General features: G+C 56.9%; 1 protein-coding gene across 1 annotated transcript in view; it reads left to right on the forward strand.

The window, feature by feature from the left end:
- The window catches only part of CHD5 (chromodomain helicase DNA binding protein 5), a 67,620-nt gene that overhangs the window by 9,995 nt on the left and 34,667 nt on the right, over window positions 1–22,958 (forward strand). The window contains exons 2-13 of the mRNA XM_069544845.1: window positions 509–636; window positions 8,423–8,602; window positions 11,244–11,362; window positions 11,932–12,170; window positions 13,706–13,830; window positions 15,021–15,144; window positions 16,212–16,378; window positions 16,557–16,778; window positions 17,777–17,983; window positions 18,209–18,420; window positions 21,391–21,522; window positions 21,608–21,716. Coding sequence (XP_069400946.1) covers window positions 509–636; window positions 8,423–8,602; window positions 11,244–11,362; window positions 11,932–12,170; window positions 13,706–13,830; window positions 15,021–15,144; window positions 16,212–16,378; window positions 16,557–16,778; window positions 17,777–17,983; window positions 18,209–18,420; window positions 21,391–21,522; window positions 21,608–21,716 — 1,964 coding nt within the window. The remainder of the gene's footprint in view (window positions 1–508; window positions 637–8,422; window positions 8,603–11,243; window positions 11,363–11,931; window positions 12,171–13,705; window positions 13,831–15,020; window positions 15,145–16,211; window positions 16,379–16,556; window positions 16,779–17,776; window positions 17,984–18,208; window positions 18,421–21,390; window positions 21,523–21,607; window positions 21,717–22,958) is intronic.

Here is a 22,958-nt window from a genome sequence, read left to right on the forward strand (position 1 = left end):
CTGGCATCACCTAGGGTGATGTTACCTGCACTCATGAGCTGTCTCCTGGCCCTGCTGTAGGCCTCTGGAGGGCAGAGGTAGGCCCTGACCCTCCCTGTGCCAGCTGGAGATGGCTTTCTGACTCTGTGGAACTGCTTTCTTCCCGAGGAGCCCGGCTTGTTAGTTACCAAAGTTAGTCGTTTTTGTTTCAGTTTCCGGAGCACTGTTGTAGCAAGGAAGATGGTTATTGTCTGATTTTACAGATGACAGGAGGAAAGGCCCAGAGAAGTAGAGTGGTGTGACGTGGCCCGAGGGGCTGGGGATGACTCTGAGGGGTTGGGGCAGGGGAACTAGATGGAGGGAGACGGGGTGGGCTTTAAGTGGGAGCAGGGAGGGGTGGGTGGCCCTGGCCTGGGACAGTTGGATAGCAGAGGAGGTTGCTGTCCAGCGGCCCCGCCTCTCGCTCTGTTCCTGGGTGAATCTCCCTAAAGGCAACAGAGTCACTCCCTCCCCCTTCTTATTCCTCCAGAAGAAGAAGATGGTGGCCTTGAAGGCTTCGATGACTTTTTCCCGGAGGAGCCCGTGAGCCTCCCCAAGAAGAAAAAGTCCAAGAAGCTCAAGGAGAACAGGTCCAAAGGGAAGAGGAAGAAGAAAGAGGTGAGCAGGGCCGGGGATCTTGCGGGGCTTGGCTGCTCCTCCTGGGCCTGAGAAAGACCTGGACTCCCAGGACCTTCCAGAGAGGGAGGGTGTGTCCTGAGAACCGAACTTGTGTGAGAACACCAAAATGGGCATCTGCTGTGAGCAGTGCCCACCGACACCTGCCCGAGACAGATCTCATGTCGTTCCCCAACCAGGGATTGAACCCTGGCCCTCGGCAGTGAAAGCGCAGAGTCCTAACCACTGGCCCGCCAGGGAGTTCCCAAGTGTGCTATCTTCTTAATTAGAGTGTTCTGGGGTGTTTATTCTTTCCCCCTTGGTGGCTGTCCTGGGCCGTGACAACACGGGGTCCCCGGCGCTTGCACCTCTTCACTGAAGGGCCCTTTTTCTTGCTTGCACCTGTGTCCACTGCCTCCGTGTCCACTTCCTCGGTGCCCTGGGCAGCACCTTCTGCCACCGCTGGCAGGCATCTGTCCCTTGGGTTTGCTGCATCCAACCTGTTGTGACTTGGGGTCCTGATGAACATGGTCAAAGTCGGAGAAGAATAAGGAGACCTGAGTATGGGATGGGTCTCCTCCGAGTAATCTGAGTGCACATTTCCAGAACACTCCACACAGAATCACTTTATCCTCAACATCAACCTTGGGAATCGGGGTCAGATGATCATCACCTCCTGGCAGAGGTGCAACCTGGGGCCGACTTGTAGCTTACAGCCCCTTGCACTAAGAGGGGATGATCCTAGGGCAACGTGGGGGCTCCTGTCTCCCACCACGTGGGAGCAGCCACCGCTCCTTGGAGTCACCCCATCCTCTGGGTAGTCTTACAGGGAGGGGGTGGTGTGCACCTTGCTTTACAGAGGAGGCTCAAGAGATGAACTTGCCCAGGGTCATGGTGACATGGCTGAGATCTGGCCCAAGGGACGTCCAGCAGCCTGTCCCCCCAGCCTGGTCCTCCCCTGGCCTGTGGGGTTTTTGATGGGGAAGCGCTGTCGATTCTTTGGCTTTCTCACCTCCCCTGTCCAGAGGAGACCCTTCTGGTCCAGCCTCACAGGGGAGGCTGTGGGGGAGGTGTTAATGGGCTTGGTGACCCTGGGGGCAGAGTAGCAATGTGCTTGTGTGTGTGGAGCCTGCTGGAACTCTCTGATGTGCCTCAAAGGCCACCGTGGGCCTTTGGCTTGTCCCTTGCAAGGCTTTGTGCAGGTGGGGGAGTGTTATGACTTCGCTCTGGAGGGTCCTTGAAGATGCTGCAGGGAGTGGGGAGGAGGAGACGCCTGAAGACAAAGGGCCTGTGATGGCGGGCAGGCCATGCTGGGTGGGATTCTTCCCCAGATCTTCCCAGGCCACTGTCTGCACCTGTCTGAGCCTCACTTCTGTGTCTGCAGTAAGGGGGGGTGGTCATCATTTTGCCCCCAGCCCCTTGTTGGGGGGCAAATCAGATGTGGGCCGGGAGGGAGCCTTCATGTGACCAGTGCCATGGGGAAGGCCAGTAGCCTTGGGGACATCCAGAATGTTACCCTACAAGTGTCTGCAGGACGGGGCCTGCCCTGGACCGTGCCCCTGGGTTCTCGTGGTGGTCAGCCGGGGCTGGCCTGTCAGGAGCTCAGGGACTGGGGCAGGGAGGGGTCAGCCCCGCCTCCTCCAGCTGGAGCCTTACAGGTGCATCCTGTCTGTGCTGTGCCCAGAGCTTGGGGTCAGCATCCTCCCCAGGACTGCCCGTTGAGCTGTTGCCCTCGCTTCTGGGGGGCCCCCATAGGACAGCTGCCCTGTCCAGGCTCCTGGCCTAGGCTCTCCCTGCCCTCTGCGGCCTTGGCAGGCTGTTTGTCTCCTCAGGAGCATATAAACTGCCCTTTCTGCCCCTGGAGGGGCCTGAGTCTCTGCCGGGCCCAGCGCCACCCCTGTCCAACACTCTGCTCTTCATCACTGTTGCACCTCAGTTTTGAATGCACTGCCCACTCCTGGCATCCTGTGCTCCCAGATAGACAGGTCTGTCCCCTCCCAGGACACCCCACCCCTAAACCCAGGGCTGCGTGTGGGAAGGTTTGTGAGCTGAAGCGTCCTGTCCCCATTATCCAGGAGGGGAAGTGGAGGCAGGAGAGAGGAAGAGGGGGACCCCTGCCTGGAGGCTCCCCCTCAGGGAGATGTAATGGACTGGGCCCCCTGCAATGGGGGACCTGTGCAGCTCCTCTCCCCACCCTGGCCTGCAGGTCTGTCCTTGTTGCGAGTAGAGAATAGATGGTGTGGGGCTGGTGGGGCCCTGGGATCCAGGGGTTGACTTCCTGGTTGAGCTGTGAAATCTGGATCTGCTGCGGCCACTGGGCTCACTCCCCAGACTCGGGTCTCCCTGGATGCGGGTGGAGGGGGATTCTGGGTCCTGGGGCTGAGCACAGGCACCTCCTTCTCCAGGTCCTCAGTGATTTCTCTCTTTCAGCTTCTTTCCTGGGACAGGGAGGGAGGCTGGGCCAGCGTGGGCTGGTCTCAGGCCTCAGGCTGGGTCTCTGCCCGGTTCCCAAATGGTGATGAAGGCCCATGAGGGGAGCCCCAGGGGCCTGTGGCCTCCCTTCCCGGCTCCAGGTGGGGGTGAGCTTTCTCTGGCCTTCCTGGATACCGGTACAGCAGGCCCCTCCCCGAGGCCCTGGTCAGGAAGGAGGCAGGATGTGGGCAGAGTCTTGGCGGTGGTGAGGCGGGGGCTGGGTGAGGGGCCTGCGGCCAGGGGAGAGGGGCTGGTGGCTTCTGAGGACAGGAGGGCTGGTGCCTGCCATCCTCGTGCTGGGATCACCCTGATCACCCAGGTCTCTCATCTCCTTTCTCCGGCCCTACCTGGACACAGGGTTTTGCTTTTGTCTCTGAGCCCAGCTCTCACTCCTGTGGCTGGAACTTGGCCTCTGTGAGGGACTCGTCTCTCGCTACCTCTTCCCTGGCCTCCTCTTCCCTCCTCTGCGTTTCTTCCCCGCCCACCTCATCATCCTCCTGCCCTCTCCCTCATCCTCTCCTCCCTCCTCTCACTTCCTCACCCTCTCTCCTCTGCACCGAGATGCAATTCCAGATCTCGGAGGGGATGGAGGCCAGGGGAAACTGGAGGGCTGCAGGAGCTGGGCAGTGCCAGGCAGGCCCCCAATGTGGCCCTCAGACCATTGCTGCCCCCCGCCCCCCACCCCCACCGCACCGCTGAGAGCCTGACTTGGCAGCTGTCAGATTTCTGAGATCTAAACACGCTGCCTCTGGAGAGAGGGATCTTGGCCGCCATGTGCCCACTGCCCGCTCCTCCACCCGCCTGCAGTTCTCATGATGTGGGTGGGGGAATGTCACCCCTTTGCTCCTTTTCATCTCCATCCAGGTGGCCTCAACCCAAGACCATGGGTGGAGGGAGCAGAGGGCCCCCCCGGGTGGTGGAACCCATGCAGCAGCAGGCTTTTGGCGGGGGCTGGGTGGGGGGACAGGCAGGGAGTCGTGAATTCTGATTTACATAAAATAACCGGGCTTCGGCGGAACCTGAGCATATGTAGATGAAGCTCCTTGTCAGACCCAGCGCAGGAGGGAGAGATGATTTCAACCTGTACTGCAGCGGTTACCATAGCAACCAATTATTCAGTGCTAAATTATAACTGTTTATAACACTCGTGAATGGGAAGGCTCATATTTCATTCTTTCTTTTTCCCTCTCAATCTTGAAGGACCTCAATTTGAGAATGACCAACTCTCCGAGTCCCTCCTTTTGAGTTGAAATGCCTCCTTTTTAAGAGATGTGGTGTGTGCCAAGCTCAGGCATAGAAGGAAGGGAGAGGGAGATGGAAGGCCTGGATGGAACGACATCTGCAGAGCTGCAGGGGGGAAGGGTGGACACTGGCTGCCTGCTAGGGATCCCCAGGGCCTGCATTGGTGGCTTACTGTGCCTTCTGTGGGCCTGAGGCTCAGGGCAGAGACCCCTCCTGCCTACCCCCAAGTCCTCACATGCCCAACTTGGGAGTAGCATCTAAGGCAGCTTTGCACATGGATTCTGTCGGGACTCCAAGTTTGCTTGAGTTCTTCAACCATCAGGGGTGTCCCCTGTAGTCACGCCTGGGCAGCTGCAGCCCAGAGGACAGCGCCAAGGTCACAGCCTGATGAGTCCTGATGTTCAGAGCCTAGGTGTGGCTTGGGGCTGAGGTTGCTTTAGGGAATTTTTTCAGGGATTTTGTCCTGTGCCTGTACCTCCCTTGTGAATGTGGCTTGGCCTGCACCACCCCCAAAAGTTTCAAGATGCCGTATGGCTGGTCTCCTCCTAGTATTTGGTCCTTCCTGCCCTTCTGGCCACTGGCTGCTCTGCATCCCTCCAGGTCCTGCTGATAGGTGACCCCTCTTCCAGTTGTTTTCAGAACCATGTGCTGCCCTTCCTTTTGCTCCTTTGTCTGCAAGGGAAGATTTTGGAAAAACAAAGCACAGAGAAAGGAGGCCCTGGTCTTGATGGATGCAGAGAGGTGCTGTGGGTACAGAATTATTGCACCAGCAGGAAACTCATTCCCAAAGACCTGTCCTGCATCCCACCAGCCACCAAGCCCCCTGCCCCTGGCTGTGTGAGCAAGAGGGCTTGGATGAGATTGGGGTACAGATAGGGGTGGACCAGGCAAGGTGAGCCTCATTTTGGTGGGGGGAGAAGGAAGGGCACAGAGGAGATTAGGGAATGGATGGGGAGTTGGAAAATTGGGGAATCACCTCTTCTTTCCGGCCAGCTTTCCTCAATGCAGGTAGACAGGGTGATGAAAGGTCTCCCCATTCTGTGAAATAGGAGGCTGCCATCGTTGTCACCCTAGTGGGTGATTGGGGCCACTGACATGCCCAGTGTAACTCCAGCTCATTCCTCTAGAAGGAACTTTGCCCTCCTGCTCCCCCACTTAGATCCAGAGTGGCTGCTGGACCAACCCTCCTGGCAGTGCCCAGCTTGGGGCCCTCTGCCAGGCCTGCGCCTCCTGCACTGTGCACACACAGAGTGTCTGCCGGAGGGGCCTTCCCTGCCTCTTCCTCCCTCTAGCTCCATCTGGGCCCTGCCTTCAGAACTGCGCCGGCCACCTCTCACTGCTCCTGCACTTGGGATGTGGTAGCCTGGGATCCGGCTCCCAGCAGATGTTCAGGAAAAACCCCACAGATGCAGCCATAACAGCCCCTTCTTGTTGCCTCTGTGTGTGTGTGTGTGTGTGTGTGTGCACGCACATGTGTGCTCAGTCGTGTCTGACTCTCTGTGACGCCGTGGACTGTAGCTCACCGGGCTCCTTTGTCCATGGGGATTCTCCAAGGAAGAATACTGGAATGGGTTGCCATTTCCTCCTCCAGTTGAAGAGTTGAAGGAAGGGTTGCCTCTTCCTGACCCAGGGATTGAATGCATGTCTCCTGTATCTCCTGCGTTGGCAGGCAAATTCTTTACTGTTAAGCCACCAGGGAAGCCTCAGCTACACTGTAATTGTTGTCCAGCTGCAGGCGTTGTCCATGCACTTGACTTTAATCCAGTCTGGATTTGCAGAAACGAGGGAGATGAAGCTGGTTGAGTCCTCCAGCTTGTGGTCCTGGTCGCATCTTCGACTTCCAAGCAGAACTGGGGGCATTGTGGGTACTTGAGTCTCCCCTATTTCAAAATATTTAAAGCTCTCTCTCACAGGACCTCCTTTGTTCCTCTTACTGCCATTTACAGCATCCCCATTTCATAGATGAGGAGACTGAGGTCAGGGTGTTGCAGTGACTTGCCCAGTTTCCTGGTTAGCAAGGATTTCTTAGCTCAGAGACAGCTTCTGTCCTGAAGCCTCTCAAGGGAGCCCCAGAACCTGTCGTGGGTCCACCTGTCTCATCCCTGATCTGGTCTGTGGGTGGGTGAGAGCCAGCCCCAAGCCCCTCCCTTGTCAGGCCCCACAGCCCTGTCCGCGGTGCTGAAGCTGGTGGTGGCTGCCTCTTCCCATCCTTACCTTCGCTGGGGTGTAGGCCCTGTCTCTCAGGTCTTCCGAAGGGTGCTCTTTCCAAGCTGGCCGAACTCTACACCCTCAGAGGGAATGGACATCACTGTGTGACCTCTGCCTCCCCAGACAGAGGCAGAGCTGGGAGCTGTGGCTATGAGCGCTGAGAACAGGATTGCGTGTGAGGCTGTCCTGTCCTGGGTAGGCTCTGGAAGCTGCCAGGACTGGTTCACTGCCCCTGGGGCCTAGTGTGGCCAACCGAGTCAATATTCTGGGAAACACTTGAGTTCTGGAAAGGCCCAGGCCCTGCTGCCTGTCAGCCACCAGCCAGCACACTGACTCAGCAGCTTAATGAGCATAAAAGGTTTGGAAGCAGGGAGCCGGCCTAGGCAGAGAGTGAGCTGAGCAAGCAGAAGCATCAGGAAGTGCAGGAACCCCATAGGTGGGTCCTTTCCCAGATGTACCTCAGGGAGAACCTCCCTCCTGGAAAGAGATGCTCAGACTGTAAACATGGCTGGACAGGGCAGCAGTTGGCTTGGACAGACAGACCCACTGTCCTTACTGCCCTCTGTCTGCTCGGCTCCTCTTCCACATGCTCCTTCCCTCCCCCACCTTCCCTCCTCTCTCTCGTCCCCTCTTTCCTCCTCCCTCTCCATTTCCTCTTTTGCTTCCTTCCCTCATTCTCCTTTCCTTCTTCTCACATCCTTCATCTCCCTAGTTCTCTCTTCATCTCTACTGTGCCTCTCTTTGCTCACCTTGAAGAGAGAGTAAACCACCAGCATGACAATGCCAAACATCATCTTCCTTGGAGCATCTGTGTCCAGCCTCTCCTGCAGGCCCTGGCTTGAAGGGGCCTCCTCAGCCCACTTGCATCTTCAAAACCCTAAATACACAGCTTTCTCAGAGGGACAGTGACTTTCTAATAGGGGATGCTCTGTCTGTAAACACCCTTATCTCCATATATATGGGCCATTTTCTGCCTGTACAGATGGGAAACTAAATCAAGGAAGCCAAGCTTAAGAGCTGCCTAAATTACCTTGTCTCATATTGAGATGAAGCAGCCAGGATGAGGGCCGTGGGGAAGGTGGGCTTATGCCTTAGCAGCTTCTGGAGAGCCCACATGCAGATAAGACTGGGATGACTTCCCTGGCGGCTCAGTGGGTAAAGAATCCATTTGCAGGAGACACAGATGTAGGTTCGATCCCCAGGTCAGGAAGTTCCCCTGGAGAAGGGCATGGCAAACCAGTCCAGTATTCTTGCCTGGAGAATCCCATGGACAGAGGAGCCTGGTGGGCTACGATCCATAGGGTCGCAAAGAGTTGGACACGACTGAAGTGACTGAGCACTGAGCACGTGCGCTGTATGTTAACCACAGGTTTCACTTGACACAAACAGCTCCATAGGATGCAAAGATAAGCAGAGTGGTGCGGAGGTGGGGTCCGGGGCAGAAGCCAGGGGCCCTTCTCCAGCCTAGCCTGCATTTTGTTTTTTTGGCTCTGGGCATCACATCCTCTGTGTGTCCAAGTGTCATCCCTGACACTTGTGTTACAATCTGAGTCCACAGAAACCTGAGGCAGAGCCTGGACCTCACTCTGGGGCCGTCCAAACAGCTGCCGTGCGCTTGTGCATTGTGAGGGTGAAGCCTGGCTTCACACGATACCTTCACTCACCTGCACGGCACCGTTTGTCATGTCGAGGATGAGACCCTTGCCCTATACTGGTTCCAGGTGATTGGAGCTTTGGTGATCTGGTGGCTGAGACTGATCCAGAAAGCATGGGCCGACTGACTCTTCCAGGAGGCCACTTGCAGGGCAGGACTGCTGCCTAGGACTGGGGGCCCTTGTTTGTTCTCAGCATCCCCTTTCTCTTCCAGGGGAGCAATGACGAGCTGTCGGAAAATGAAGAGGATCTGGAAGAGAAGTCGGAGAGTGAAGGCAGTGACTACTCCCCGAATAAAAAGAAGAAGAAAAAACTCAAGGACAAGAAGGAGAAAAAAGCTAAACGGAAAAAGAAAGATGATGAGGAGGATGACAATGAAGATGGGTGCCTCAAGGTAACACTGAGGCCTGGCTGGGGGTGGGGGGTACTCAGGAGGGGGGCTGAGCCCCTGCTGCCAGCTCTCTGCCTTCTGACCCCAGAGCCCCTGTGTGAAGAGCCTCCTTTTCCACCAGTGGGTGTAGGGGCAGATGGGTCTGGGGGTGTGAGTGTATCCATGTGCACATGTGGAAAAGTTGGACACGAGTTTGTGAGAAATACTGTATCTACAAGTCTTCCAGACACATCAGAAATAACAATGGGATGACCATTAGGAGTTGAGGGAGGAAGTCAGGCAGCCTTTTGCTGATGTCCGTTGTTTTGCCTGGCCTAGCGCAGAGCTGTTTCCGAGGGGAGTGATGGTCTGAACTCAAGTTTGGTGTCAGGAGCCTCTCACTCGGAACAGTTTGGGAAAATAGAACAAATGGAGCTTTTGCCAAGAAGCAGCAGCTGCGGGACTTCCCTGGTGGTCCAGTGGCTAAGACTCTGCACTTGGAATGCAGGGGGTATGGGCTCCATCCCTAGTTGGGGAACTAAGATCCCATATATTGCGTGTGCATGCTCAGTCATGTCCAACTCTCCGCGACCCTAGGGACCGTAGGACACCAGGCTCCTCTGTCTGTATGATTCTGCATGAAAGAATACTGGACTGGATTGCCATGCCCTTCCCCAGGGGATCTTCCTGACTCAGGGACTGAACATGGTACAACCAAAAATTTAAAAAGAGAAAGAAAGAAAAAAAAGCAGCAGCAGCTGGACAGCTCTGCTTACTGTAGAAGGGGGATTTACTTAGCACGTGTTCTGAAATTCTGCCCGCATGGGTGTCTAGGAGAGTGTGCCAGGGCAGCTGTAGCGATGGGCCTACAGCTCTCCCCAGGGGCAGAAGCCTCTTCCTCGTGAACATGAATGTGGGGAGCAATGTGACTGAGCCAAGGCTCCAGAAATCTCAAGGCCACTCCATGGAGCGGGGGAGGACTGAGGGTAAGGTGGGCAGGGGTAGGTGACAGCAGCACACCCGGGCGTCTCCTGCTTCCGTCCATCTCTCCCCGAGGTTCCGTTTGGGCTGGCTGCGGATCTGCAGATTAGCGCTCTGTAAATATTAGTACAGTGGCTGATGGGTGAGGCAGAGGTGGTGACTGTCAGCCACTGAAGTTGGGAAGTGCCCGTGGTGCCCTGACACCCAGGGGGGAGCTCATTAGCTGGCTGGCGTGTTGTGAGTCATCTGTAACTGATAACAGCTGAGAGGCTGACAGCTTTGGAAGATGAACTTATGGGAGCGATTCAGGGTGATCCTGGAGCGATGCCATTGCTTGCTCACTTGTTGCTCTGCTTCCTGGTGGGAGCAGAGGCCTGATGTGCCCCCAGGAATGACTGTGTGTCAGGGGCAGGTCGGCCCAGGGAGGAGGTCCCACATGGGAGGATCTCTGAACCATCACAGAGATCTGCAGGCCAGGAAGCGGGTCCCTTGGGGCTGAGGGAGACTGTGTGTCCTGGATGGCCTTCTCTTGCTGGAGCAGACAGCCCTCAGCAGCCCCAAGAGCTGCGAGGTAAGGGGACTCCAGTTTGGGGGACCCGATGGTGTGATCCTGTTTCTTTGCCTTTGCGGGGTCAGCTCTGGGTTCAGGCCAGGCATCCTCAGGGCTGAGAATGAGTGTAACAGCAGCTCAGGGTTTCTTGGACTCCCAGTGTCCCATCCAGCAGGAGGGGAAGCTGGCCTGTCTCCTAGTTTTCCTTATAGGAGACCTAGGGCTGCCCTTGCCTGGACTGGTTAAGTCACATGCCCACCTGGACCAAAGATGCAGCCTGGGAGTGGTGTGTGCTGATTGGTGGAATGGATTGGTGGGCGGGGCTGGGCTGCCTAGAACAAGTTGGGGAATCTGAGTGAGAGCACTGTTCCAAGGACCTCTGCTAACTCCTTCCCTCCCATGAGGTAGGTGCTTTTACCGCCATTTTACAGATGGGGAAGCTGAGGCACAGAGAGGTGAAGTTAGCTTGTTCACTTCTCACTGACACTATGTGGCAGAACCAGGATTGGTACTTGAGTCTGATTGGCAGGTTCTAATCTCGTAGTCAGCACTACCCGCTGTCCCCCATCTTAGCCATCCCGGGTCTGCTTGGTGACCTGATGCCCGGGCTGGCCATCTCTGTGCCCTTGGGAACTCACATACCTCCCTGTGCCTCTGCTCCCAATGTGAAGCAGTTGCTGAGGGCCCCTCTCTGGGCTCTGCCCCCAGCTGGACCACTGCTCCATGCTCTGCTCTGGCCAGGGCACACCTTCCTGGCCCCAGAACCCAGCAGCAGCCTGTCCTTTCATGAGGTCCAAGTGTGACTGTATCACCCCAAGGTGACAGCCTGGGGCAGAGAGAGCGAGTCCTGTACTTATTCCTGCCCTGGGCATGCACATGGCTTCCCCCCAGATACATGGTCCTGCACCCCCTCATAAGCTGGCATCTGAGCCATTCCTACTGCTCAAGGGACTGGCAGCCTGGAGTGCTCTAGGATATTTTCAGTTTGGGGTGTGAACTGCTCTTGTTAAGTTGCACGTTGCAGACATGATCACCCCGGCTTTTCCCAGGCCTCCTGGGTGGGGCCCCAGGGATGGGGGTGCAGGTTAGAAGTACCCCCACCTTTGATTCCATCTCTGGCCCCTGTGTCTGTAGGAGCCTAAGTCCTCGGGGCAGCTCATGGCCGAGTGGGGCCTGGATGATGTGGACTACCTGTTCTCCGAGGCTGACTACCACACGCTGACCAACTACAAAGCCTTCAGCCAGTTCCTCAGGTGGGCCTCGGGGCCACCATGGCTGGGCACCCACGGAGATGGCCTTTTTGGGGGAACCAAGTGGGGAGCCAGAGGGATAGGGTCCTGGGCTCCTGGGGTGGGGGGAGTGTCGGGCTGACATTGACCCTGGGCAGAGCTGGCAGGAGGGACAGGACCTTTCACTTCCACAGATGGTCCTGCCCTCCCTTGCTGGTCCTGCCCCCAGGAACCATGGCCCCAATCAGTCCCGAGGTCTTAAACCCCCGTGGCCACTCTCAGCTCTAGAAGAAATGGAACTGGACCCCTAGGGTCCTGCTGGAGGCCCCTGCCTCTGGGTCTTCAGTCTTACTGGGTCTGGAAACCCAATTAGAAGGTGACCAGCCCTGTAAATAGGAAGTCAGGGGTGTTGAGGGTGGACGGCTCTCTCTGGCTTGATCCTCTTCCTTGGCCCTCCATTCAGCCCACTTTTCCCAGTTTGCCACATATTCCAAATGTGGGAGAAGATGGGTGGGCCCTGCAGGAGTCACATGGGGGTCTTGTCCCCTCCATTGGGCTGCCCTCACCCTCTGCCTCCCCCCACCCCTGTGCAGACCGCTCATCGCCAAGAAGAACCCGAAGATCCCCATGTCAAAGATGATGACTGTCCTGGGTGCCAAGTGGCGGGAATTCAGTGCCAACAACCCCTTCAAGGGCAGCTCGGCGGCAGCGGCTGCAGCAGCAGTGGCTGCGGCTGTGGAGACGGTCACCATCGCGCCTCCCCTGGCTATCAGCCCCCAGCAGGCACCCCAGCCTGTGCCCATCCGCAAGGCCAAGACCAAAGAGGGCAAGGGTATGGCTGTGGGTGGGTGGCACCCAGTGCTGCTGTCTGAGGCCCCCCAGACCCTATAGCTTGGGGCAGCTGGGACAGCTGGGCCGGTCTTTACTCAGGACCTAGTGCCTTGGTGGACCTTGGATCCACACGCCCTTTCTCACCTATGTGGTAGCATCTGTCCTGCCTCCCTTCTGGGGCTGGTGGACAAGTGGAGGGGACAGTGGGCTCAGAGTTTTGGGAGGTTTCCTAGGTATGGAGGAGGGGACTGCGGCGGCCCAGGCTGCTGGGAGTTGAGGGGCTCTTGTGTTTGAGGCTGCACCATTCCCAGGAGAAGGGGTCCTAAAATGACCCATTGATCCCTCTTGTGAGTGCCTGGGCCGGGTGGGCATGGGTGTGGTCAGGGCCGGCCTCCCAGGGAGACCCAGAAGGAGATCCAGATACAAAATCGGACTCCGCGGTGGTGTCTGGGTGGGGACAGCAGAGGCACTCTCTGTGACTTGAAGTTCTCGGGGAGGGGCTTCTCTGCCCTGAGTGGAGGGCTTCTGGCCCCCGTGGGGGTAGGGCCGTTGATCTCCCCCAGACTCTGAATGGTGGGCTCACCTGCAGCTCACCTTCCTGGTGCAGTGACCTGGGTTTTGATGGAGGGCGGAGGAGACTGTGGGGACCTCTTGTTTCTGCCCCAAGCAGCTCTGGTCTCTGGGACAACGCATTCCTTTGCCAGGTCCCGCAGGGACCCTGGTGGGCAAGTGATGCAGTCTTCAGCACCTGCTCCCGCTCAACTCCCTCGCCAGCCGCCCAGCCAGCCTTCTTTCTCATTTCCTCTTGGGCTCCAGCTGCTGAGTTATCGATTCCCTGAGCTGCCTATTCAAAGCCTGAAAAATTGAAATAGATTTTCCATGGCGCCACTGAGGTTACAGCCGGGCTGCCAGCCCCATCTCTCTGTGTGGATGTGGATAGAGGAGGGCCTCGGGTGAGGCCATCTGCCTCCAGGCCCCCACCTTCCCTGCTCAGCCTGGTGGGAAAGGCTGCTGGAGGCGGGTCATTACTCCCCAGGTGGATAACTGTCCTGTGGCCAGCTCCATAAAAACACAGCCTCACCTCTACTGGCCACAGAGGTGGGGGAGGTCTTGCGTGGTGCCAGTGTTGGGGTATAGTAGGCAACCTGGAGGCTGGCTGCTGGGGGAAGGGCTCCTTGCTCTAGCCCAACCCTCCAGGGCCCAGGTATGGACTACAGGTAGGTGGGTGTGCCCTTGGTGGCCCTGGTGGCCCTTGGGTGTCTGTGGCTTTACTGGGGACAGCTCCTTTCTGGGGAGAGGGATGAGACAGGGCTGTTTCCGAGATGGCAGTGCAGTGGCTAGGACTGAGACCGGACCGGGATTATGCTCTGGCCTCCCCTGCTACTTGCTGTGCAGCTTTAAGCAAAGATGTCACCTCTCTGAACCTGTTTTCTCGTTGGAAAAGAGGTGACAGCAGAAATGATCCTTTCTTTACCAGGGTGCTGTGAGGCTGAGTGAAAGCATGGTGGTAAGTGAGCGAGCCGTGTTGCTTTTCAGGGCCTGGAGTGAGGAAGAAGATCAAAGGCTCCAAGGATGCGAAGAAGAAGGGCAAAGGGAGAAAGGTGACTGGGCTCAAGTTCCGCTTCGGAGGGGTCGGCAGCAAGAGGAAGAAGGGGTCCTCGGTGAGTGCGAGTGTGAGCGTGAGAGTGTCTGGAGTGCACACCATGCAAAGACTGGATGACTGAAAAGCAGGCTGTCAGTTCATTCTCCTGTACCAGGCAGGGGGCAGGTCCTGTTCCCCTTCCCCACTCTCTCTTCCTACACTACATGCCTGTCTGCTGGGCTTGTGTCCCCACCTGACTGGTGAGGGGGTCAGCCTGGATCCTTCCAAGGGTCCCTGGAGTGTGGCCTCTGGGTGGTCCATGCCTCCAGCTCTTTCTCCTGCCCACCCTGCTGAGCTGGAGTCTCAGTCCCAGCTCCCTTGGCCCCAGCTGCCTCTCTATCTGGGCAGCAGGCGGGAGAGTCCTGGTGGGGCCTGGATGCCCAGGTCTGCTAGGAGAGTGGGCCCAGGAAGGAGGCCTGCATGTGGGGGCAGGCAGGGCTCCAGCCCTTCAAGGGCAGCTCTGGCACTCGGTTCAGAATGACCCCAAGTCCGTGTCTGAGCCTTCGAGCCCTCTTTCTCCGGGGGTAGGGGGCATTCATCCCTACCTCCTGCTCCCATAGGTTACCTACTTCCCTCCACCTCTCAGCCCTGCAGAGGGGCAGGGATGGAAGCCATCTCTTTGTCCTTTGGAAGAGGCAAGTGACAGGTTTCAAGTGTAGCTGCTTTGGAGGGGAGCATGGAGCAGCAGGTGTCCCCATTCAGCTTAGCTTTTGAGCCGAGACTAAGGTGCTCGGCCCTCTGCTCCACTTTGGTGCAGCCCGCTCTGGAACTGCTCACAGTCTGGAAGGGTTTGGGGGCATGTACTAGGAGAGAGCCAATGACATGCAAATGGAATAGGCCAGACCTGGTACACAGGCTGTGCAGCGGGTCTCATTAGGGAGAAATCTGGGAAGGCTCCTTGGGGGAGGCGTCCCTAGGGCTTCCCCTTGAGGGATGTGTTGGACTTTGGCAGGGTAGAGGGCAGGGCCTGGGAGAGTTATGAGGGCTGGAGAGCAGGGCCTGGGGAGGGTGGCAGGCCATCAGCCTGGACCAGAGTGCTAGGGGATGTTCTAGCTGGGTGGCAAGATGAGATGAACTGCAGACAATACCCTGTATCTGGAGCTTCCATGGTACCCTGCCACACCCTACCCTCTGCCCAGACCTGAGAAGCCTTGAAACGAGCCCCTTGGGCCAGCTCTGGGCTCACAGGGCCCTCCCCTGCCCCTGCAGAGCGAGGAGGATGAGCGAGAGGAGTCGGACTTCGACAGCGCCAGCATCCACAGCTCCTCCATGCGCTCTGAGTGCTCTGCTGCCCTGGGGAAGAAGAGTAAGAGGAGGCGCAAGAAGAAGAGAAGTAAGACTTTGTAGGGTTCCTGTGGGCATCACATGGATGTGGGGTGCAGAGCCCCCTTTGGGGAGCAGGGAAGGGCATCCTCAGGCCTCAGCCAGGCCAGGCAGGTCCCCTGTGTTTCCTCAACCACCCTCACCTATGTGTTTAGGAGAGGGGGGTCTTGTCTCAGTGGGTCCACATCTATTAGGGACCCATAATGTGAGTCACCCCAGGGCATTTGCATGGCAGAGGGGCACAAGAGAAGGAATTGTCTCAACCACATACACCGTCCACTTATTCAGTCATCCACTCTCTACTCATCTATCCCCCCACCCCCAGCCTTCCCACCCCCCCCTTTCCATATCTTGGTCCTTCCTCCCTCCCCTTTTTCCATCCAGCCGTTCATCTTTCTGTCCATCCACATACCTTTCTGCTTCCATTCTTCCTTCCTCCCTCCCGTCGTCCTGTCCTTTTACTTGTCTTCAATCCATCTCTTCACCCATTTACGTTTTTTCTTTTCTTTCTGGCTGCACATAGTCATAGTGAAAGTCACTTAGTTGTGTCCAACTCTGCGACCCCATGGACTATACAGTCCATGGAATTCTCCAGGCCAGAATACTGGAGTGGGTAGCCTTTTCCTTCTCTGTGGGATCTTCCCAACCCAGGGATCGAACCCAGGTCTCCTGCATTGCGGGTGAATTCTTTACCAGCTGAGCCACCAGGGAAGCCCAAGAATACTGGAGTGGGTACCTTATCCCTTCTCCAGCTGATCTTCCTGACCCAGGAATCGAACTTGGGTCTCCTGCACTGCAGGCTATCAGGGGAGTCCTGCACAATGGCTTGTTCTTAGTTCCCTGATTAGGGACTGAACGAGAGCCCTAGTCAGTGAAAGTGCAGAGTCCTAACCACTGGATCCCCAGGAATTTTCCCTCTTTACTCTTCAATCATTCTGTTCACCCTGTCTGTCCATCGCCATCCATTCATCCATCTGTTGAGTGCCTAGTATGTGCCAGGACAGCCTGTGGTGGAGATTGGTTGTGCATGGGGAGTGGGGACACAGCCCTCCATGACTGCCTCTGCCCCCTTCCCAGTCGATGATGGCGATGGCTATGAGACGGACCACCAGGACTACTGTGAGGTGTGCCAGCAGGGTGGGGAGATCATTCTGTGTGACACCTGCCCGAGGGCCTACCACCTCGTCTGTCTGGACCCCGAGCTGGAGAAAGCTCCTGAGGGCAAGTGGAGCTGTCCCCACTGTGTAAGCCCTTGGCAGACGCAGGGGGTGGGGGTTGTCAGTCCTGGTCTTCCAGACCCCTGCATGGTCTTCTCCGGGCAGAACATGGGGCGGTTGCGAGTGTGAGGGAGGGAGCTGCACCACGGTGGAGGGGCGTCCTGGCCCAGGGTGCCTCCACCTGGATTCCCTCCCCCAACTCCAGGAGAAGGAAGGGATCCAGTGGGAGCCGAAGGACGACGACGACGACGAGGACGAGGGCGGCTGCGAGGAGGAGGAGGACGACCACATGGAGTTCTGCCGCGTGTGCAAGGACGGCGGCGAGCTGCTCTGCTGCGACGCCTGCCCCTCTTCCTACCACCTGCACTGCCTCAACCCGCCGCTGCCCGAGATCCCAAACGGTGAATGGCTCTGCCCGCGCTGTACTGTGAGTGTTACGCCGGCCCGCGCCGAACGCCCCGCCCCCGACAAGTCTAGGTCCCTCCTGCGGCAAGGCCCCGCTCACAAAGGTCCCACCCATCAAGGCCCCGCCTCCACCAATCCAGGCTACGCCCACCACGGCCTACGCCCAGGCCGCTCCTGCCTCCTCCAGCCCCCACCCACCTAGGCCCCGCCCCAGCAGACCCTGGCCACCAAGGCTCCGCCTCCGCTGGCCTCCCACGAGCTCTGAGATCCCAGCCTGCCAAGGCCTCGACCCGCCCCCGCCCGCCCAGGTCCCGCCCACAAGGCGTCTCCCCGTTCTGGCCCCGCCCCATTGTCCATCTGCTCAGTTCCAAGCCCTCTCCAGTCGCCTCGAGTCCCGCCCATCGCCTCACCTAAGCCTGCGCCGCTTCTCAAGTCCCTTTAGACTCGCTGGAAACAGCTATGAAAAGAGAGGTGGTCATAAACCTGCCACTGCCCATAAACAGCCACTGTTTACTGGGCGTCTCTCTAATGCTTACTGAGTTTTCAAGTACCAGGCCTTTGTTATTTTCATTTTTAGATGAGAAAACTGAGGCTCAGGGAGATAAAGTGACTTGCCCAAGGTCACACAAGGTCTCTTGGGCTGGAACCTTGGTTTCAGCAGGGAGAGGAGAGCACCCCTCCAGTCGCTATAGGTGTTTGAAGGTGTCCATGCTCTGAGATGTACCCAGCCCACCCCCAGTGCTGGATACCCCACCCTGTGGGCTGCGCCAGCCCTTGGTCACCCCATGTGCATCTGGGCTTCTGTTGTGTGTGTGCGTGTATGTGTGTGCATGTGTGTGTGTGTAGACACACATTGCCTCATCTGCCCGCACGGCGTGGGCAGACTCCTGAGGACAGGGTGGTGTCTTGGAGTCACTGTGGTGCTGTCTGACTTGGGGAGCAGAGCAGCCTGTTGGAGGGAGCCTCGGGGTGGGGGCCTGAAGCTAAGCCCTGAACTTGGGGACCTTCCTCTGTCCACAGTGTCCCCCACTGAAGGGCAAAGTCCAGCGGATCCTGCACTGGCGGTGGACAGAGCCCCCAGCCCCCTTCATGGTGGGGCTGCCGGGGCCTGATGTGGACCCTGGTGTACCCCCGCCCAAGCCCCTGGAGGGCATCCCAGAGAGAGAGTTCTTCGTCAAGTGGGCTGGGCTCTCCTATTGGCACTGCTCCTGGGTGAAGGAGCTCCAGGTGAGGTACCTGGGCAGGTACGGCTGTGCTTAGGACATGAGGTGCTCTGGCCAGCTCCCTAAGTGAGAGACATTGTTGGGTGCTGGCGAGGGGGAGGAAGAAGGTGAGGATTGTCCTGCCTGGAACTCAGGCTGGGGGCTGGGGGGATAGGGGAGGAGCTGGGTTGGGGGACACTGGGGGTCATGGCCATCTGCCTTCCTTAACCTCTGTCCCCTCCGCAAGCAGCTGGAGCTCTACCACACAGTGATGTATCGCAACTACCAAAGAAAGAACGACATGGATGAGCCGCCACCCTTTGACTATGGCTCTGGCGACGAGGACGGCAAGAGCGAGAAGAGGAAGAACAAGGACCCTCTCTATGCCAAGATGGAGGAGCGCTTCTACCGCTACGGCATCAAGCCCGAGTGGATGATGATCCACCGCATCCTGAACCACAGGTGTGTGCCCGGCACATGAGCTGTGCTGTACACGCGGGCCCTTCAGTCTGTTAAATGGGCACAGGACCACATACGGGTGTGGTGAGGGCAGGAGGGGAGGCTGAGGACACCCACTGCGGGCGATTTGACCACCCAGCTGGAGGGGTTTTCATGCACATAGGTACACGTATGCACCCATGTTTACACTTGCATATGTGGCTCAGACGGTAAAGCGTCTGTCTACAATGCGGGAGACCCGGGTTCGATCCCTGGGTCGGGAAGATCCCCTGGAGAAGGAAATGGCAATCCACTCCAGTGCTATTGCCTGGAAAATCCCATGGACAGAGGAGCTTGGTAGGCTACAGTCCATGGGGTTGCAAAGAGTCGGACACGACTGAGCGACTTCACTCACTCACTCACTCACATGCACGTTACCCTCATGGTAGAACAGTTCCTAAGTCATATGTATGAAAGGGCAGCTTGATGAATGGCCTGTGAAACTTGCAGATGGGACACTTGGGGGGCTGGGACCCTTGTGCTCCTAGGCCTCTGCTGAAGTGAGTGTTTGATACCTGCGGGAGGGTCCGGGGGACCACAGTGGGCCTGAGCTGTGGGTGTGGGTACACGTTTGCTCCTCTTTATAACATAGCTATCACCACTGAGTGCCATCTACCCAAGAGGTAGGCCTTTTACCTCTGCCTTTGTGTTTGTGGACACCATCAAGGTTAAGTCACTTGCCCAAACCCACACAGCCAACAGGCAGGGGTGCTGGGATTGGAACCCAGTTCTTCCCTGATGGCAGGACTTGCTTTCTTGGCCACTATTCCAAGTTCCAGTGCCCTCGATAGCCCTTCATGGAGCAATCCAAAATTCCCTAGGTAACAGTGGTCAGAGGCTGCAGAGACCAGACCAAAGGACCAAGGCAGAAGGCCTTCCAAGAGTTTGGCTTTGGTTTGGTGGGCAGTGGGAGCTCTTGCTGATTCTTGAGCTCAGGTGCCTGAGAACCAGTGGTGGCTGACAGGTGGGCACAGGGTAGGGTCCATGGAGGCTCTGTCTCAGAGCAACTTGGGGTCCAACAGACCACATGTGTCCTGAAAGCAGGAGCTGGGTAGAGCAGAGCTTCGGAACCTGAGTCTTCCACTCGGATCCCAACCCTGGCTCCCAATTTTCTGGGCTCTGAGCCTCTGTGTTTCTTTTTTATTTATTGATTTGAGTGTGCTGGGTCTTTAGTTGTGGCATGTGCAATCTTACTTGCAGCGTGTGTGACCTAGTTCCCCAACCAGGGATCAAACCTGGCCCCCCTGGTTGGGGAACTAGAAGTCTTGGGAGTGTGGAGTCTTAGCACCTGGACAACCAGGGAAGTCCCCTGAGCCTCTGTGTTTCTGATGGGAAATGGGATGTGAGAGTACCAACCCCACAGGCTGCTGTCGGGGCTCAAGGAGGATGCCAGTGCCTGATAACAGGGCCATCAAGAAGCAGTGGTGGGGAGTGTGGGAGAATTTGAAAAAGCCACCCCCTTGATTATGAAATGCCTCCTCCTCCCATCCCCTGCCCTCACTGACAGTGACTTGAGGCCCCTCCACCGCTGAACTGATCTACAATTTTTTACCTTTGTTAAATTGCATGTTCAAAACATAAATGCCAATTTTTCTCCCTGCCTCCAAAGTGGGGCAGGTGAATTTCCTCCAAATATATTACCTGAATGGAGTCTGAGTAACAACCACTCATTTGTTAAAGAAAAAAATCCATTGGTTCCGTGGTGACTGGGGATTGGTACCTCTGTGTGTGGTCCCCAGGCCTAGCCACTGCCATCTTGGGAGCCGTGGCGCCCTCACCCTGCAGTGCTGCCGGCTCTGTTGCTCAGTGCGCTTGTGTTGGGTGGGAGGTCCTTAGGAGCTGTATTCAAGCTGCAATGTGTGATAGGCTTCTCTGGCGCACCCTCTCTGGCTGGGCCATCAGGTCCCTGGGTCCCCGGGGGTCTTTGGGAGAGGACAACCCACTGGAGGAATCATATCCTTCTCTACTTTGTGGGGATGGGCCCCGGACTGGGATGGTTACCCCTCCAGTCTTTGGGAGTTCTTTTTTCCTTTTCAAACTTTTTATTTTGTACTGGGGGTAGAGCCAGTTAACAATGTTGTGACAGTTTCAGGTGAACATCTTAGAGACTCAACCGTACACAGACATGTATCCATTCTCCCCAAACTCCCCTCCCATCCAGGCTGCCACATAACACTGAGCAGAGTTCCATGTACTGTACAGTAGGTCCTTGTTGGCTATCTATTTTAAATATAGCGATTTGTACACATCTATCCTGAACTCCCTATAACTTGGGAGTTTTTTGAAAAAGCTTAATATTTTGGGTGCACTGGGTCTTTGTTGCTGTGCTTGGGCTTTCTCTAGTTGCGGTGGGTGGGAGCTACTGTCTGGTTTGGGTGTGCTGGCTTCTCATGGTGCTGGATTCTTTTGTTTCAGGGCATGAGCTCTAGGGTGCATGGGCTCAGCAGTTGCAGCACACAGGCTTAGTTGCCCCATGGCATATGAAATCTTCTCAGATCAGGGAAGGAACCCACGTCCCCTGCACTGGTAGGCGGATTCTCAACCATTAGACCACCAGGGAAGTTCCTCCTTGGGACTTCTTAAGCAAAAAACAAACGTCTTTGGTCAGGGGAGAACCATCTGACTCAGCAGTCGAGAATTCTGGAGGACTCCTCATGACAGAATGGCACTCACAGCCACAGAGGATGGAGAGGACACTGGATTTGCTCCTCTGCTAGCCTGGGGGACCCAGATATCCCTCTGCTTTGCCACTCACCCCGTGCCCTCCTACCTCCTTCCCACTAGCTGTGTGGCCCTTGGGAGTCCCTGCGTGGTGCCGCCCTCCTGGCCGGGGCTCCCAGGAGACCCGTGAGGGGGAGAGGCTTTGCATCCTGTGAGGTGCCCTCCATGGTGCCTGGATGACCCGCCCTCCTCCATCTGTTTACCGTGTTGCAGCTTCGATAAAAAGGGGGACGTACATTACCTAATCAAGTGGAAAGACCTGCCCTACGACCAGTGCACCTGGGAGATTGACGAAATTGACATCCCCTACTACGACAGCCTGAAGCAGGCCTACTGGGGCCACAGGTGCGCCACGCTGGGGCCCCTGGGTGGAGCCTTCCGCCTTCCCAATGGCCTGAGCTCTGCTCTCTCATCCCGCCCTCTTTCCCAGGGAGCTGATGCTGGGAGAGGACGCCAGGCTGCCCAAGAGGCTGGTCAAGAAGGGCAAGAAGCTGAAGGATGACAAACAGGAGAAGCCCCCGGACACACCCATTGTGGATGTGAGTGGGAAGGGGTCACAGGGTGGGGTTGCCACCAGGCTGGGCGTCGGAGGAGGGCATGGTCTCTGGAGAACTCTGCCCTGGGTCTGTGCTCCTGGAGCCGTGCCCATGCAGGAGGGGGCGCTGCGGCTCAGCCCACTCCTGCCAGGTACCTGGTGGGACAGGGACGATGGGACCCAGCCTTCCCCGCAGGGGAGGCTCACTCCCTGGGGTCCTGGTCCCCATCGTCCTGTAGAGCGGCAGCTTCCAGGGGACAGAGCAATTTGAAGAATGGGTTGGGTATTGGTGCATCAAGGAGATAATCTCTTCTCAGAAGAGTTTATGAACTTGTGTTCTTTTAGATGAGTGAATTCCAAATATTTATTTATTTATTTATTTGGCTGTACTGTGTGGCACGTGGGGTCTTAAGTTCTCCAATTAGCAATCAAACCTGTGCTTCCTGCAATGGAATCGTGGTCTTAACCACTGGATCACCAGAGACGTCTCTGTAATTCCAAGTCTTTAAATCAAAAAGTTCCCCTCACTTCAGGAGTACAGCAGCTGATTTGCTAATTACACACCATTCTTATCAGTTCAGGGGGAGGAGACCCAGGACTTAACTGGGAGCTTTGAGCCTACTGGGGAGTGGAAGGTTGGCTTTTATTCCTTTAGCAAACCTCTCTGGGATGTTTGCTAGTACCTGGCCTTGGGGGGCAAGGCCCTACCCCACTGTTCCACGAAGTGCTCATCTTCCAGGGGCTCATGGAAGGTCCAAACAGAAATGGGGATTTGGCTTGGGTCTGAGATGCAGGGTAAGGCACAGTGGGTCTGATACATCAGGGGGACTTCATGGGGATGATGGCCTTGATCTGTGGACTAAAAGACACAAAGAGGGTGATGTTCAGGATCAGGCACACTGGGCAAGCATCAAATGGGTATTGACTCAGTGCCTGCTGTGTCCGAATAGGACCAGTATGGTGACCACAAGCTGGGCTCAAAATCAGAGAATGCAACAATTGGGAAACTGCCCTGATAGATGTATGGGGCCACCCTGGGAGAGCATGGTGGGAACACCTAAGCCAAGCCTGGAGTTAGGGAAGACTTCCTGGAGGCAGAGGCATTCCATCTGAGGCCTGAAGGATGAATAAGTTAGCAGGGACAAGAGGAGTGGAAAGAGTATTCCAGGCATAAAGAATCATGCCTGTGAAGGCCTATTGGTGGACCTTGGTGGCCCAGGATCCAGGGTACGTCTGAACCTCTGCT

The sequence above is a fragment of the Ovis canadensis genome, chromosome 12 (assembly GCF_042477335.2).
Source record: "Ovis canadensis isolate MfBH-ARS-UI-01 breed Bighorn chromosome 12, ARS-UI_OviCan_v2, whole genome shotgun sequence".
NCBI lineage: Eukaryota > Metazoa > Chordata > Mammalia > Artiodactyla > Bovidae > Ovis > Ovis canadensis.